This window comes from Poecilia reticulata, chromosome 19, assembly GCF_904066995.2.
Source record: "Poecilia reticulata chromosome 19, P_reticulata-male-v2, whole genome shotgun sequence".
NCBI classification, from domain to species: Eukaryota; Metazoa; Chordata; class Actinopteri; order Cyprinodontiformes; family Poeciliidae; genus Poecilia; species Poecilia reticulata.
The window spans coordinates 22,417,503-22,435,895 of NC_088848.1; the positions used below are offsets into that span (position 1 = coordinate 22,417,503).

At 42.2% G+C, this 18,393-nt stretch overlaps 1 protein-coding gene across 4 annotated transcripts in view; it reads left to right on the plus strand.

The window, feature by feature from the left end:
* raraa (retinoic acid receptor, alpha a) overlaps positions 1-18,393 on the plus strand; it is a 184,434-nt gene that overhangs the window by 149,498 nt on the left and 16,543 nt on the right. For 3 of the 4 annotated variants that reach the window (XM_081600818.1, XM_081600819.1, XM_008437855.3), the window contains one exon: positions 15,909-16,057. In XM_081600818.1, coding sequence (XP_081456944.1) covers positions 15,909-16,057 — 149 coding nt within the window. Of the gene's footprint in view, positions 1-6,680; positions 6,902-15,908; positions 16,058-18,393 lie in introns of all 4 variants that reach the window. The other variant, XM_081600820.1, reaches the window with a different exon arrangement.

Below are 18,393 nucleotides of genomic sequence, written 5' to 3' on the forward strand. Positions count from 1 at the left end.
TATTGGCTTCGCTCAGTCAGGTGAGCCAGACTGCAGCTTTCAGCTCTCAGCCTGATGTAGATCCACACTGAGACTGAACAGCAGGGCAATCCACCTGCCTTAAGGCTCAGCACCGTGTTTAGTTTATGGAACTGGATTACAAACGTATCCGATCAGAAATATCAGATCAATATCAGGCAGTTGCCATTAGAGAAGCACCTCGGCAACCATGTCCTCGTACAAAGATCTTCTGCAGAGCGAGATGTGCATTTACTTGAGACAGTATGTAGCACTAACCTTTGTGTCAGTTTGTTTTATAGACAACAAAGAACAAACCTCTGCATTGTTTGGTAAAAGACTTGGGGTGTCTTCACACCAGCCCTGTTGTGTGCGCTTTAATCGAACTGTAGTTCATTTATCTAGAAAGTCCAGTTTTTTTGTGGAGATGTGAATGCGTAATCAAATTCTGAGGTGGACCAAAAAAGTGAACTCTGGTCCACCTAAAAACCTGGGTCTCAATTTGGTTGAAGCTAATTCTGTTGTGGTTTCTGTTGTGGTCACATGTGAACCATGTGAACGTCACGGGCATTCTGGGTAAATGCCAACCAAAACAAACGCGTGTGTACCGCCAAAAAGAGAGGTTTTTTTTTTTTTTTTTACCAAAGACAAAAGAGAAATCCCACATAGCTATGACTATTTATATTCACATTTTGTGAAGGAGGAAGTAGTGCTGAGTGTCTTCTTCAGGGGTTTCCATGTCATTTCCTTCAGCAGTTTTTGGTGCAGTGCCGCCACAGGAGAGTGGCTGAACAGGTTACTGAAGGTGTTTGGCTCATTTGACACAGAGAAGTGTGGAAGCAAACCACAGCAGCTAAAAATGTAACAAATGACACAATTTTGGTCTCCAGTCTACCAGACTGTCAGAAGATGGGACATTACAGCAGCTTCTTCAAACCCAACAACCTGGTCTTGAAGCAGATGAAGCTGTCCACAAACAATAGTACGGTAATTGTAATACCGATGAAAATACAGTATAAATGTTCAGTTCATATCTGAAGAATTTGCTTTTGTGTGTATTTTTGAACATATTTTTATTTTGTTGGACGTTGGAGTCCCTGTTCTACCCTGGATCATGGAGCTTGTAAACTAGTGTCAGGATACAGTTTATCTAATGCGTTCTCAATCAGACACCCAAAAAACGACATCGGCACTTTGGGATAATTTATGAACGGTGTTGTTATGTTTTTCTGTCTTGTCTGCGATTCTGGAAGGCACCTCAACCAGCCGAGGCTTTAGAGAGTTGACAAGTGACTAAAGGGCCAAACCCAACCTTTTTTCGGTGACTGAGAGAAACGGTCCGATGACAAGGTCATTTGCTTAGCATCGCTGAGCACACTTTCTCAGCCAGCCCGAGTCACGCACAGGCCGCTCCAGCGAACCCCCCCCCACTTCCACTGTCACGCTCCCGCTCTGAAGCCGAGGAGATCAAAACCCTCGTAATCTATTCCCCCCGCGATTGACTATTGTTATCCGCAGAGGAGAGGAGGGAGGAGATTGGAGGAGGAGAAAAAGGAGAACATGCGTTAAGAGGAGCGTTTTAACATGACAAAGCCGTTCTCGGTCAATACTTTTTTTTTCTTCTTCTCTCCAGGTCTTCATGAGCCTTTTTCTCTTTTCCCTTGTTTTCTGCTTTTTCTTCCCCTCTTAATATCCACCTCCCGCTGCCCCATTGCAAATCCACTTCAGCCCTCCCATGCAAATAGCCCTTTGCCCCCTCCATATTTATGATCCTGCTTCTTCAACTGTTGAATATGCGCTTAAGTACAGAGCGCCTTGAATACTGCCAGTCAGATTGGATTAGCGGGTGTCAATGGGTAGATAACCTCTCTGTTAGAGTGAGTGAAGAGCAAACACTCGAGCATAAGCATTCATGATGGTCCTTTGGCCTTCAAACGCTGAGAGGCACTGTGTGTGGCACTCAGCCCAATAAAGATGAATAGGCTCTTGTTAATGTGTATAGGTGTAATTTCAGGGCTGGCAGACTAGCTTGCGTATGAGTAGCATTTTCCAGGATTTTCTTCCCCAGCGATTGTTTTTAAATGCAGAGGCCAGAAATGTGTTCACAATCACTCCGCTAATTGAAATCATCTGTCTTAAATCTCGCAACAATAATGTTTTTGAATGACTTACTGTGCTCCGAGCAGGCTTTTCTGCTCCACCACCCACCTCTTTTTGATGACTTTGTCAGATGAATATTTTGGAGGCCTGTTGCTCTATAAGACTGAATTATATGTTTCTGGTTATGTTGACATTTACTTCCATGAGAAGAAAATGAGCCTAGGCTGATTATGGTTAGACAAAAAAAAAATAGTTCCCTTAAGACGACTAAGAAGCTTTTACATCACACACAAAGACTGGAAATATCCACAGATTGGTCTGTAACCTTTTTCTCAGTTGCTTGCTGTGATTTTTTTCACTCTTTTGTATTGTATTGTATTCCCAAACAACCAAATTTGTATTTTCCTGTAAGCAAGGAAAAAGTGCAGAAGCTATTCTTGAGTCAGCTGACTAGTGGTAGATATCCCCATTAGTGTCATTAGCATGTTGTTCATCTGCTTCTACCTTGTCCCCAGAATGTCTCCACATACACAATTTAAAATGCACAAGTAACCAAGTGTTTTCAGCTGGGCAACTTTAGAATGACTTATAAATAAAAGTATCAAAAATAGATTCAGGATGTGGAGCTTAAAGCACCCACTGCATAGCCAGGACTCAGGCTAACAGCTTGTTCTTCGCTCAGACTTCCCTTTGACTAGAAACATTGACTCATTTTAATATGATAGCATCTTGTACCAGAGGTATACCACGCTCTGGAAGCTACAGCCTTTACCACACTTTGAGAATATCAGATAAGGATGTTTCTGTCTGACTGATGATGTAAACAATTAAAAGGCATGATTCATTTAAGCAGAAAATCACACTTGGCTCTCGTGGCTCCTAATCATTCTCATCCCTGATCAGTTGCTGGAATTCTCCGGAAGATCTGCTCCCATCTCGTCTGTTCTTGTTTTTTTTTTTTTTTTTTTTTGCTGGGATGTGGAAACTGGAAGCAGGCAGAGCGGAGTGAATGATGCAGACATTTAGTTTTCTCCCTAGATGCTTCTCTTTCAGAACATTTCGGCACCGTTTCAGGCCTGCAGCAACTTGAGTGAAAAGGACTTTGGTTTTTGGGGTCCGGATTTAGCAACTGCTTTTTGTCCTACGGACTCCCGATATTCATGAGCACAAGTTTGTTTATCATCTGAGAGGAGAGAACCAAACAGTCGGCCACTTTAGCGCAATCGTACAGCCGACGGGGAGAAACTCAGTAAAACGTTGCAGCTTAATGTTTCATGATGGTGTTTTTTTCTCTCTCTTTTCATTTTTTTGCTGTTGAAACTGAAACATTTTGAGATTGTTTAATATGTGTGTGTGCTGTTGTCATGCTCTAAAGACGACCTTAAAGACATCCGAGCTGTTAGGGTTCTCCAGGAAGGGCATTTTATTTACCTTTAAGAAAGTTGGCAAAGGCAGATTGCACTCTGGTTGCACCTTCTCGGTTTCTTTCTCTCTTTTTTTTTCTTTCTTACTTAATCTCTGATTTTGAAATGTTTTTCTCGCATCTGAAGCTCGCCGGTGATCCTGACCCTCCTGCCTGAACATTTCCCAACCTCTGATTGCTCACCCTGACGGTAAACAACTGATTACCGCTGATAAACGACGCGCCCGGTTGTGAATCCTCCATAATCATTAGAAGAATTTATCAACTCCAGCCTGAGGTTTGGATTCACACACTCTCGTCCTGCTTGTTGTGGGTTCACAGAGTGTTACAGGCCCTTTTAAACACCCTTCCCTCCCTGTGCCCTCCCTCTGCTCTGTCTGCACTCATCCTGGCACCCTTTGACCGATGAGGGCTGACTTTTGGCCTCTTTTGCCCACCGTCATGTCCCTCACCATCAACTCATGCCAGATATCTCCGGTCACCCCGGGGCATGTGCCAGCTTGCATAGCTCCACTGTCACTCAGCAGGCATTGACAGCTGCTGGGTTAGAGTTGCTCCCTGGTACTTTACAGGGGGAGAGTGGATGTTGGAGGTCACCCGGTTCTCCCTCTCCCCCCACCAAGAGGATATTTTCTTGATCCTCTTGATGCTGTTTTCTTTCCCCCATCGATTCATGAATAATAGAACAAACGCAGGATGTTGAAATGATTGAACTTTTCACATTTTGTAATTTTTAACATGCCTTAGTTTTTATGGACAGATAACATGAACCTAATCTTTCTTTTTCTATCTTCACTAAGTCTGTTGCAATAAGAAACCAATTAAAATGAGCTAAATTTCCTTTCAAAAAGTCAAGGGGTGTTTGAGTTAGACTTTATAATCCATTTTATTTATGGTTTCAGTTATTTAGTTTTTATTTCTTTATTTGTTGTGTTTTGTTTTGGATATTTAAAATGTCTTCCAGTTGTGGTGTTAAGTGTTATTTACAAAATCATAGTTTTAGTCTTAAAGAGGGTGAACTTGTGTTATTGTGCCATTATCAATATATTACTTGAAAATGTTATCGCAATTATTCTTAGGACAATTTATCGTCCAGTACAATTTATTGTGACAGACTTTTAATTATCTATTATCACCCTAAACACAACTATAAATATGGTGAAACATGGCGATGGCAGCATCATGCTGTGCTTTCCTTCAATAGGAATGAGGAAGTTCAGTCCTAGAGGAGGATAAATACTTTTCTGTCTTCTTACAGCCATTTTAATTTCAGACGCCTCCATCCAGTCTGATTTGAAGATATTTTGAGAAGAAATGATAATAATAAAATAATACAAATCTGATGAGGTCAGACTTGCAGTGAAAGGTGGTCCTGGAAAGTTTTGATTTAATGAGCTGGATGCATATCTATGCTGGAACCTTTTAGGTTTTCATTTGTGAAATAAATATTCTAATGATGTTAGAACATCTTGTGGTGGCGATAACATCAGTAAATTTTGCGATAATATCAGTTGCAGTATATTCCTGTTTAATGCTTTCCTCTCTTTCTCATCGCCGCTTGCATCACTTTGTGACCTTTGGCCTTTTTTTTTTCTAAGGTCCATTTGTGTCTGCTGCCTTCAGACTCTGTTCAACTATTGTAAGAAAATATCACAAAAGTTAACAACACTCAGAATACAACCAGTTATAGCACTGTAAGCAGTCCTTTGTGATATAATGTGCACATGGATATTTTCATAATAGATTGTGCAGCCCTAATGTATATATATTTAGTTTTGATGAATTTATTACACAGAATTTTGCGCGTTAAAATGTTTTTACTGCATTTCTGTTTACATTCAAAGGAACCTTTGTATTTGCACGTTTCGCACAAGTAACATCGGTAAACAGTGATGGGGGGGAGAGATTCTTGAATTGAAAATGTGGCTTATTTTGTCGGTTATTTCAATTAAAATGCGACTATTTCTAACTATTATAATTAATCATTCCACTGCGTAATTATGCGGCTATGATGTGACAGCAGGTGAAAGAGTTGAATACTGTTTTTAGCTGTGGTCTGTGTTCTGCAGCTGTCCTCTGGTTTGTCAGGAGGCTCCTAATCACCTACAACAGTGGCGGCATGTGGCAGCAGTCGCTATAGTTAACATGAAGTCTTTGCTCAAAGTCTGGTCACCTTTGCCATCTGCTCAATCACTTCCCCCCCACCCCCCAACTGCCCACCCCCGGCCTCCTCACACCCCCTCAGACTCCAGTTTGTCCACACATGTTCTCTACTCCGTCTCCATTTGCTGTCGAGCTGATGATAGTGAAACCTGGTGTGGTGATGTGTTGGAGTCCTGGCGGCTTGGGGATTGTCCCGGGGAACACGGCGGCGCTGATGAAAACCAGACATCCCCCCCCCAGGACCATGCTGACGCACGGAGCGCCCGTCACTGAGCGCGCTCTAAATCCAGACGCCTTCATTTGCCTCGCTAGCAGCTAACAAAAAAAATTAAAAATCCGCATGACATCCATATATGCTGCTTTTCAAAAAGAAAAAGAAAATGCATCGCTCTGATGTAGAAATGTCATAAATTTCTTATGTTAAGTACAATCTGGTTTTTCCCTGCGTCTGCTCCAACACAAACACCAGCGTTCCCTGGTGTGGGGGAGAGAGATCATCAGAACAGGCAGGACTCCGCCTTTCCCTTCGGCCTCTGCTCAGGCCCTCGTTTATCACTCACATATGTGTTTTTCTTGCTGTAGCACTCTAGATGGGCTAGTTATCTGGCACCAATTTGGAGCACCATCCATCAAGATTTAGATACGGCGGCGAGCAGAGCCTTCAAACGCAGGCCGCAACGGCCGTAGCCGCAGCTGTCACTTCACATTTCAGCGCCGCTCGCGAAATTTGAATATCAACAATGTTTGCAAAAAGAAAAAAAAAGAAAGATAAACAACAGACTGTCATTTCACCGAGACGTCAGCATGGTCCATGTCATTTCTTGGTATCCTGCCTCTCGGTGAAACGACGTCGTATAAATATGGAAAATGCTCGCCATAACCTGATTTTAGACGTTCTGTGTAGACATGCCAGGTTTAAATTCTTTCCACAGCCATTGGAGATTCTTCATAAATCTCTCTCTCGCCCCTCCTGTGACTCTGACTTGTTGGGCTGTAGGATCAACATGAAGCAGCTCAGATGGAGCGCTATCAGGCAGCCGAATCCACGGCGATACGAGCTGAGCCTCTGACGGGAGGACATGATGATGATGATGACGACGAGCAGCATGCTGAAGGAGCGTGACACGTCGACAGCGGTGGAAATATTCTTTTATGTAAACTGTGATACCACAGTTTGATTTTTTTTGTCTTGCAATATCATGACAGCTCCAGTCTCCTGTAAGTTACAAACTGTAGCTGCAACTAGCAGCTATTTTATTTATTGATCAATCCATCGATTATTCAGATGATTAATCGGATGAATGAAACTGGCACAATTTTGCTGATATTACATTCAAACCTTTTTTCTACAATATTAAATATTCTTTAAAAGATGCACTCAAATTAATTTAATTCTGTTTTTAAATAAGAAAAAGTTTTTATGGCTCAAAATGCAATGACAGCATTCTTTTAATGAATGCTTGATGATTTGTAGCAAAGGAAGCATCTGAAGCTAAAAATACTTATGCTTGACTTCACATCAATACCGTGTAGGGCTGATAGGTTGATTATTTTTGGATCAACTGACTAATAATTGAATAGAAAAAAATGTTCTTTTACAGTATTTGAACGAGGTGAAGCTATAACTAGGCAACTTGATGAGTTTTTGGTAAAGCATATTTACAGAAAATTCATATTTTTGCAGAGTTTGGCTTAATTACTGCTCTGAGTATGTTGTTCTTTCAGCAACTGGTCTTTCTTTGAGCCTGTATACTCCGGTTAATGATTAATCGAGTACTGCATCAGCTGATGCAGGTTTTCTGTCTAAGCACTATATCTGTGGATGCATTAAGAAATCAGTGAATGAATTTGAGTCTCATTTGCTGCTTTTGGTTGAGTAAGCAATTATCAGTTACTCAGGTACTCCACTGCACACGCATAATAAAACCAACTTTGTATCACGGATACGATACATTTTATTCTCAAGCTCTTGGGCACCCCGCCCCTTACTAATGTCTCCCTGGACAACTGCCCAGACCAAGCAAAGAAATCATCCCTCATCAGGTTGCGATGGCGACAGCAGACTTCTGTGTCAAAGTTAGCTACTTTCAGTGCCAGTAAGGTGTTCAGAGCAACTTCAAAGGAAGCACAGGGGTGTAAGAAGTGATTTAAAAGGAAACTGTGTTTTCTGCAACATATTAAGACGTGTGTGCAGTTCTTACAGGCTGCGAGAGAGATAACAGGAAGGCTGAACAGAATGCAACAAAGTAAGTCTGTTTTATGCTTTGGCACTTGTTGGCTGCAACTTCCTCCCTCCCACACGCAGCGTGACGTCATCGCTGCTCCTAATATGAAGACTTGATGCTCACTCACTACAGGAAGGCTTGTAGTGAGAGGGCATCAACAGATTGATGCCCTCTCACTACAGATTGATGAGAGGGCATCAATCTGTTCCTAAATGTTTCAATGTTATAGTTCTAAAGGAGGAATCAGAACCATCAGCATCAGTAGGATGGAGCTTTCTTGACTGTGATCAACTCATTATTAAAACTTTTAATTCAATAATAACAAAACAGTGGCTGTAAAATAAAGATGGTAGAAAAATTATGATTTTAGACCAAAAACAAGTAGTTTTGACACATTTAATGAACAGGAAAATCGTGGAATATTCAGTATTTGACCTACTGATCAACAACCACATCTAAGTGAGGGAAAGTTTCCACATTTAGCCCCGTGACCGACTGACTGATTCGTTCATCTCTGTTTTGCACCCATGCTGGCATTGGAAGCATGCATTGCGAATATGAAGGAATTGCTTTTGCCGAAGGAATCAGCAAGGATCCAGATAATTTAAGGATTTTGTGTTCTCAAGATGCTCAGTGGGAGGTGGCAGAAGATGTCACTGGAAGGCTTATAGTGGAGCTGCAGGCCGGCCTGGATGAGAGCTGGTAGACTGGATTTGGTTTCAGTGAGTAGGCGAGAGGCTCAGTGTCTGCTCCCCTGGTCTGTGGTAACCTCCACTTCTTTCTCTGGTGTGTGTGTGTGTGTGTGTGTGTGTGTGTGTGTGTGTGTGTGTGTGTGTGTGTGTGTGTGTGTGTGTGTGTGTGTGTGTGTGTGTGTGTGCGTGTGTGTTCACTTGCGCTGCCGTCAGATTTCTCTTTCTATCTCGCCTAATAAGTGTTCACACTCTGTGTTTGAAGACAAATACACACCCCAGTGGTGCTGCCCCTCTCACAACCTGTCAGTGTGAGTGAGATCGCCTCACGCCCGCCCCCGCCTCGCCTCGTGTCGGGACGTCGTGTCGGTAATCAGTGCGAGGGCAGCGAACGAACTCCAGCCGGTTTTTCACCGTGACTTTCTGTTAGAGAATGGCAGGATTTCCCTGGAAGCGAGGAAATGGTCCCATTTCCCCTTTAGGTTATTCAACATTGCTGACAAAGCATGCCACATCCACGTGTGCTTCACATATTCTGGCACACTTCCTATTTTCCTGCATGAAAACATTTGTACAAAGTCTGGACTGGTGCATTCACAGCTATTTTTATTTTTTGGCATGTTACATCCCCAAACGTCAATGTTTCATTGGGATTTTATGTGATTTATGGATTTAGCTCCATCCATTGTCACACCAACTTACACCAGTTTCCCCATCACTGCTTATCAAAAGCACCCCTACAGGATGATGCTGCCACTACCATGTTTCTTTCTAGAGATGGGCTGTGCTTTATATAAAGTCCAAAGTCATCTATGGAGACATCATTTTCAGATTTTTATTTCTAAAAAAAAAAAAACAAAAAGAAAAAAATCAAATGCTTAATTGCATGTTGTATAATTGGGGCCGAAACTTTAACACATTACTGTTGATAAATTAACTACATAGATTTTAACACATTATTTCTTTTTAGAGCAAATTAATTGCATTGTTTTGTTTTTTTTCATACAAAAGTCCCAAGATGGAACTTTTGTACTTGCATATTTCTTGTAAAGCTGACATACAGGTGACACCCGCTAACAGTGGCTAGCTCATTCTCATTTTTGTTTCAAGAAAACAATGTGGTTAGATGCTGGAGAAGATTATTGCTGTGTTCCAAGTTGTGCTAAAGAGGTAGCCTATGTGAAGCTATTCAAGCCTAAAATAGCATCTCCATGCTAAACATGACGTCCCCAATGCTAATGTCAGAATTCAGAGTCCACATTTGTAAAGATGTATTTTTTCAAAAAAAGTCCATGAATAAAATTTTTAAAATGATGCTTATTTTCTCTATGTATAGTTTTCAATTAATTGAACATTCTAATGATGTCCCACTACTATTATTATTTCCTGTCAGGTCGCAGTAGTTTCTCATGAGAAACACTGAATGATTTCAAATCATTTGAAATCATTTCTTCTCCTCAGGCTGATATGTCTGATATTCTGACCTGTATGGTTTTGCATGGTGGTCTCTACGTTAGCCATCCAATTGCATCCTTTCTGGAACTCTCCGCAGACGGCCTTTCTGTAGCATCGTTGTCTCTTCTGCCTGATTTCTTGGCATATGGATGGAGGCACAAATGCATCTCTATATGTTCTCCAATGTGCTTAACACATTGGAGAACAATGTGTGTGTGTGTGTGTGTCCAGTTAATCTAATGGAACCTAGGGAACACAATGGACTACGACTGAGGAGGGATCAGGAAAGTGGAAGACCCTCACCCCCTCATCCCTGCCGTCTTTATTTTCTCCTGCTCTTTTTGCCACAGTCCAGCCTGCCAGCCTGCTAATGTCGTTAGCTTCTCTCTAATGATGGTGAAATCTCATTAATATGCTTCACAGCCAGGCCCCAGTAACCAGTGGGGATGAAGGTAATCAAATCTCAAAGGACTAACCTAGAGCTGAACCCCGAGAACTGCTCGGCTGCGCTGGGCTGAGACAATCCAGTGTCTGGAGGCTTGATAATAGCCAGTGGGCTCCAGTGTCTGTGTGGTTCTCCGCCTTTGAAGTGGTGATGTTAGCCAGGCCATCTTCTGTCAGGATTACGGCTCTGAGTAGTTCATCATCTGAACAGATTTCATTTCAGCCTGGTGGTGCTTATTTGTCCGTTTAAGTCTAGCCCAGCGCTAATTGCCGGCGTGGCTTCAGCCTGAGCGCGCTCGCTGCTCTTTATGTACGCAGAGCGAGCTTAAACAGCAGCACTGGACAACACTCTAACTTGAACCTAATTAAATCACTGATACTTTGGCTCTGGAGTGTGAGAGCGGCTCAGAACATGAGCTGTTAAGACATGTGGGTGCAGATGAATTCCACCCCATCACGTCCAGCTCACGGTAAAATCACAAAAACCAGGCTTAAGTATTGGCCCTGATTCTGAAAACAATTCTAGACAGGGTACCAGTGACGATGTGCCTGATCTATAAGGACAGATCAACTCAGTCTATCTCTATGCTTTGTGCTGAGCGATGTCATGCTTTATTATTTATTTTACATATTTAAAATTCCTTTCTGAATCATTTGAAAAAAGTTCTGCTGCAGTAAATTTTTTTACATGTTTGACCAAAGCAGTCAACCAGTTTTATTTATTTTACATTTGGATGTTCTACTCCTAATTGCTCTTACTGAACAAATGAAAGTTGTTTTTTCATGTTTGACTTTACTAAACCTTTGATATCGGTATCAGAAGTGAAAACAGTGGATCTCTAGTACACAATAACACGTCCTCAATTCAGGAACCTCTTATTTTGCAACTTTTTATACTTTTTAACCAGTGTATCTGCTCAACAATTAGAGCCATTGTGGCTCGCTAACTCAACTTTTACAATTCCAAGATGGCTGAGGCTTCTTTAGTATCCACACCATAAAATAATGTAAAAGTGAAGGGTCAACTTTACCAGATTTTATTGACTCTGCTGTTAAAAGTGTGTAAAAAGCCTTAAAATAAGTGTTTGGTTTTTTTGGTGGTGACATGAACTTATGCTGCTCTCCAACAGCCCCACCTTGTTTGTCACAGTTCAGGTTGTTTTTTATGTTTAAGTTCCTTTATGTTTAAGAGCTCAACTTGCATTTTTATGCCATTATCGACATTGTCACCTTCCTGAAATAATGGCTCAAGTCATTTTTTGCTAAGTGATTTTGGCAGGGAAAAAAATCACTACCTCTTTTTTTGCAAAAACATGATTAAGGGGAAAAAACACTTTTGACAAAAAAATAAAAAAAATTTTTAGGAAAGTGACAATATGTTACTTGAAAATGGCATCAAAAGAACAATATTATCATTAATTGCAATACTTACTGGTAGAATGTATCATCCACCAAAATGATCTCTCGTGACAGGCCTAATGGTTTTTACTATTTTGAATGTCTGAGACAAGCCAGCCTCTGAATCACAGCATTTGAATGCCAGAGAAGCAAGAAGAGATTGATTACCAACAATGTTCCTGGAAACCATCATGAAAGGAAGGCATAGATTTAATAATAGCTTTGAATTAGTTTGTAGGAATTTCTTAAGGAGCCGTTAATGCATTTAAATGTACTTAAAACAAAAAGTTGGATTCTTAAAAAAAAAAAAAAAAATTAAGTCCAGTGAATGAATTAATTTTAAGGACTTTTATGGGGTAGGGTTATAAGCCTCACCACATATGGATGCTATCAATCCTCAGCCATCCAGAGTTTGATTCCCAGCTCTGACCTTTACTGCATGTCTTTCCTACCTTCCCTCTCTTTCCCACAAATATCACTGCAGCGTTTACCCCAATAAACCTGCTAAGCCCGGTGGCAGGGGGCGATGGGGGCAGTCATCCAGCAGCAGCAAAATTTTTGATGTGCACGAACACGCATCATAATTTTGAGACAGTCCAAAGGGCAGGTGCGTGGACAGCTCCCCCAGTTTAATGAGTCAACTATAAACATAGCTTAATCTGTCTTTACTGTCACTCTTACTGGTGCTTTGAAAAAACAAACAATCCTCTGCCTGGTGGGGAGGAAAGTAAAGCCTGTTGGCCCGCCAGGTTTGTAGTCCACTGGAGAAAATCCTGTCACTAGTACATTTTATTTCTAAAAAGAAATAAATATTTTTTAGGCTTTTTTCCATATGTTTAATAAATATTGTGCTGTCAGACGCTTGCAGTCGGATATGAGACGTGACATCATCTAATCAGTCTGGTTTCCAGTCTGTTCTTACTGGTTGCGCCTGATTGTTGTTGTGCTGCTTATTCCCACTGCTGGGACTGGTTTGACAACATGCCAGCCGGCACGCTTTAACCCCGCCTCTGCTTTGATTAATGGTTTATGGTTCACCTTCCTACCAAGAGTCCTCAGCTCCATCATACGGCCATAAGAACCGTCACTCACGACCCACAGTGAGGCATTCTTACGGACACAGGAGAGATATTTTCCTCTGTGTTTTTACTGTAGGGAATCTGCATTTCCACAGGTCGAAGTAAGCTCCTCGGGCAAATCTGAGTCACTTCTTTCAGTTTCTCTGCGTTGGATTTCTTTTTCACTTTGCAAATGGCACAATAGTCGGGCTTGTGCGCCGCTTGGTGCTGATCTGAGTTTGGGCCGGCGAGGGCAGCCGATGGCCTAAGTAGCCCTGTCCTCGCTGTTCAGCCTCTGTGTTTCTGTCCACAGGCCCTCCATTGTTTTTGCTCCATGCCTCGGCTTGACAGGCCTCCAGAAGCCAGCCATTGTATTTAATTACAGGTCGTCGGCCCCCTCACAGACTCTTGTCCTTGTGTCCTAGATTTCCATGGGTGCTCTCATTAAGAGAGTGTTCATTCAGTGTGTGTGTGTGAGAGAGAGAAATATAATCACTTCCTTAATTGTCCTGTGAAAGCCTATACATCTGAGATTTTACCGTATATTTCTCCAGTTCTTCAGGATATGTTTTGTTGTTTTTCTTCAGCATTCATGCCCAGGAAGCACCTAAAAGCACCACACCGTAATGAGCCCCCATCAAGCAAGGCGGGACAGCGAAGAAAACTGAATGGATTTCTGATGATGAGAAAATTTGCCACGTTATGTAAGCGCTGCCCTGTTTAAGCTTAATTTGCTTGACGTGAGCGTAGTGACTGTGTCGCCCAGCGGCATGGGCCACAGCGCCTCCCAATGACCCCTGCGTCAACAGCGAAGCTTCCCTCGCTGCCCCTCCGTCTCGTGTCTGCTTCACTTAAAACTCTGCTACTCTGCTTTGTTCTGGAGACATTGCAGAAGTTTCTCGTCATCTTTTTTTGTGCTTCTGGTTTAAAAAAATTTTTTTTGCTGTGTGCTAACAGAAGGACTTTCACCTACATCTTGGCCTTTTTCTTTGGCTCCTCTCCGCTTTCTGACTGGAGAAACTTGTATTGATTTTTCCCTTTACCCCCAGCTGCTATCTGCAGCCTGTGGAAAGTGGTACAGAATGTCTGGATCTTTCAGTGTTTAAACCCGACGCCACAGTGAGACCAGTTTGTTTCAGATCATTTTCAGAAGACACCGAGCGCAAAACTTTCTCCTTCATGAAATGTAACCATAATCTGAGTGGCATAAGATTTTAGCAGTTGTGGGATTTCTCTTTTGTCTTTGGCAGCCATTTCTCCTGCTATACTAGCACAAGACTCACGTTTATTTTGGTTGTGTTTACCCAGAATGCTCTGCGCTGTAGTCCACTTCCTGCTTTAAGAGCAGTCTCTGGTTCACTTGGCATTCATGGTGTTCACATTTATCATTTAAACCGTACCAGAGTTCACTTCAGTCGAACCCAGACTTAGGTTTGTAAACATAAAATGCGCATCGGACTTCAGTCGCTTATTTTATGTGCGATTTTCTAATATAACAGGTTGGAATTTTCTCCTTTCTTTCTGTGATAGAGTTCAGTTCTGCAATAAGATATCCACTCATTTTTACACGCCTTTACCATCGCGTCTTTAGTTGGCATCCCTCACTGATGTTGAAATGAAATATGGAGCTTCCTGCAGTTGGGCTTAACTGTACTGACACCAGAAACCCACTTGGACCTGCTTGATGTGTTTCAGATAACAGACTGCGAACAGGCATCTTACTGTGACTCCAGCTCTCGCCATGGGGCACTTTGTCGTATCCCTCTTCCTCTTTCTCGTCTCGCTTGTTTCCAGTAAAAACGTTTCTACTGCGTGAACATATTATTGTTTTTAGAAGCTGTAATTCTTCCTTTTGAATTTCTTCATCTGGAGCATGAAAGACTAGGTTTACCTCTTTAAACTAATCGTTGCTGGCAGCGAGGGGAATAAAGGAAGTAAATCTTTAGAGCTCCTGTAGACAAAGCCAGCACAGACATGCTAGAGTTTCAAAAGCTGCATAAAAACAAATGTTGTTATGAAGCCGCTTGGCAGAGCTGCAGTATTTTAAAGTGTTCAAAGCATCCAGATCTTAGCTGATTTCACCCCCCGCCCGCTTTCGCCTGACCAGAGCTGGCACGGCATCAGCACTCGCCAAAGCAGGATTATAGACTTATTTGGTCAAGGGTTGGTTGTCTGTTGTGTGAATGCAGATTTTATAATTGATTTAAGAGCAGTGTTTTGTAACACACTCGCTATTGAGGTCAAAGTCCAACACTTATTACATGAAGACAGGTTTTGTCCTCCATAATCCCAGCGCCACATGTTGTTTGATTGGTCGGTGTAACCTTGACAGCCATCAAGATGGTTTCTCTTGCACCTGCTGCGCACGGCGCCGGGGCCCCAATAAAGCAGCACAGCCTCGCAGCGCTCCCTGCTTGTTTTGAACGAGTCCGTTGCGGCCTGCGATCGATCCCGCGGTCAATCCAAGCACGCACGCTTTAGAGAAACGCTGAATTTTTAAAACGGAGGCAGAACTCCAGGTCTTGTATCAGACAAAGCCAGACTTTGAACCTCTCTGCCAGTGCGGCCGCCTCGTGCTGCTCTCATACACACAGAGTGAGCTCTGAGTGAGATTTCTGCAGTGATTCCAGTCGTCGCTGGTTTGATAAGAGACATTTTTCAGCTGAAAACACCTGATAAGAAGCTCGTCTTTGACTTTAAAGCTGCTTTTCCAACGCATTTCTACAAGTTAGCCTTTTGGTGATTTGTATTGGACGTAACTAAGCATATCTGTTTGCAGGAGGAGGGGAGAAAAGGGCGATTGCTTAAGATCTGCGTCTGGGTGTGCGCTCATGAGATTGTGTTTATCCCCGCTCGTATCGATTAACGCCGAACGTCTGTCAGCACCGGCCTGATAGCGTTTGCTAACCCCGCTCTCATTGCTCTTGCTCTTTTTTCTCCCCTCTCCTCTCCTCAGCAATAGAGACCCAGAGCACCAGTTCAGAAGAGATAGTGCCAAGCCCGCCCTCGCCTCCCCCGCCGCCCCGCGTCTACAAGCCCTGCTTTGTGTGCCAGGACAAGTCCTCAGGGTACCACTATGGTGTCAGCGCCTGTGAAGGCTGCAAGGTAAGACTTCCCCCGGCCTTCCTCTGAATCTGCCAAGCAAGCAAGATTTTCAGCAATCTCACAGCCTTTGTGTGATTTGCACCACAAAAAAAGCGGAGGGGGGGAAAAAAACCCTCCTCTTTACCGTTTTCAGGCCACATTATCACGTCTTTTTGAGATTTTTCTGTGTTAGATGCTAGAATCTGATTGAGAATCGTAAGTTGGGAGTTTTTCTTAAATCTTACTTGCATTATCGTCAGTGGGACTTGTTCCATCACTCGTACATTATACGACAAGATCTCTGCTGTGATGGGTGCTCCTCTTATCACACGGTGTATGAAATGTCATCTGTGCAGGATGTCAGATATCGGTGCCGCTGACATGTCCAAACCAGGGTTTCCTGTTATCAATGCCGCCCTGTTGCACAGGTGTTGAAGAGGCTGTGTAACCCTCATCTGCTCCCTTATCAGCTGATAGTTGCTGTGTGTGTGTGCATACATGTTCTCCTACTGGAGGTGAACACACAGTATGTTTATCTAGCTAACTCCCTGGCGAAGCAGGCCGGTAGTTTAAGATAGGATGAGACAGAGGTGTCCTTTTACTTTAAATGTATTCACATAAAGAGATGCAGTGATATGAGTTGAAATTTTGAGCAGGTGAAACTGATTTAACTGAGTTTTATTATTTTAAAACATCGTCTGTAGCAGATTTGTCTTTCTCTTGCTTGGAAATGTTGGGTAGAAAGTCTTGAAAACTGCAAAAGTGTAGTGATGGTCTGGATGAATGGTTGGCATCTCTGTGGAAAATAGTTTCTGCAGGATCTGAACAGGTAAAAAGTGTTTGTTTTATAGATTTTCATATCCAGTCCTAAATTCTTGTAACTCCTGAAAAGCTTCTCCTCCCACAAACTGTCCTGTTTCTTCAGAGAAATAAAACCCAAACGTTTGTTAGTAACGACCATCGTCTGCGTCGTGAAAGAAAACATATTCAATAATTGGCTGGAGAACGCCAAACTTTAGAAGTCGACTAAAATCCATCATCAAAGCTGCGTTTGAAGTTGATGAAGCCAGGTAAACACCGGAGACAGATGCCAGAGTCGAGCAGCGCCAACGTCTCTGGATCTAATTCCACTGAACTTACCTGGATTTTTCTAAAAGGAAAATTCCGAAAAAATTATTGCGTATTGATTACTGAAACAATGATTTCTGAGTTTCCAAAAGCGGGTCACTGGGTCACACAAGGCTGTAGAAACTGAAAATGCTCCGATTTCCGTCACCAGCCAGTTTCTCTTGAACACTACAAAAGTCTTTGTTATGAGAAATGATCAGAACAGCCCAGTTAACCAAGGAGTTTGTCACATAAATGCTTTTTGCATAAAATTAAAGAAAAATTAAAAAGGAGCTAAAAATCAGCCGATTCTGTTGCTGAAACAGGACTTTGTTAAACCAAAGTCTTGAGGCACTGTGGAGCTGTATTATAGGTCCTGTACATTACTGAGTTCATTATTTTTCCAAACACTTTGTCTTGCAACATTTACTTCCTGCTGGGGTCATGTGACCTGATCTGATCTGAGCAGACCTGAATAATGAGTCGTTCAGTTTGGGAGTTTATTGCAGAATGCTGTCAAGAACAAACAACTTTTTCTCCTCTAATTATCACCAAGACAAATCTGGAATAGTTTTTTTGACCTTAACAAAAAGGTTTCCAGTAATCAGACTGATTGAAATAATATATATAGTAGTTTATTAGGCTGTTCCTAAATCAGTGCTCCTCTAAGTACATTTTTGCTCCTTATGTTTATTCCTTACTCTGTTAGTTACTGCTCGGGGGTACAACTCTTCAAATTCATTTTCTAGTTTAATTAATTTTTTTTTGCGACTTTTTTCCTTTGAAAGGAATTACAAATGGCCAAATTCTTTTTCAAAAACGGGCTTTTATTTCAGCCATCCCTTCTGTTAGTTGACCTGAATTCAGAAACCAAATAATTTGAAACTGTAAATAAAACAAGATGGCGGCTCCAGGTGGATTGACATGACCTGAAGTATAGAAACCCAATGAGTGCATTGTTGGAAAAAGTATCTCAATTTCCCTAAAGTTAAATCGTCCTGCTACTGTATTGGTTTAAAAGCTGATAAACAGAAGGAAGCAGAACCAAGTCTGACCTGTAGTCTCTACACTAGTTGTTAGTGGTGACCTGTGTATGTGGGGTCATAATTAAGGCTTTAGTGGGTCACTCCAATCACAAAGCCTCATCCAACCTCCGCTGTGGGTACCTATGAGCCCACTCCATATCTGCAGTGCTAATTCGAGAAGTTTGGGGAGGCTGGGGCGTATCTCTGACTTCAGAGGAGATGTCT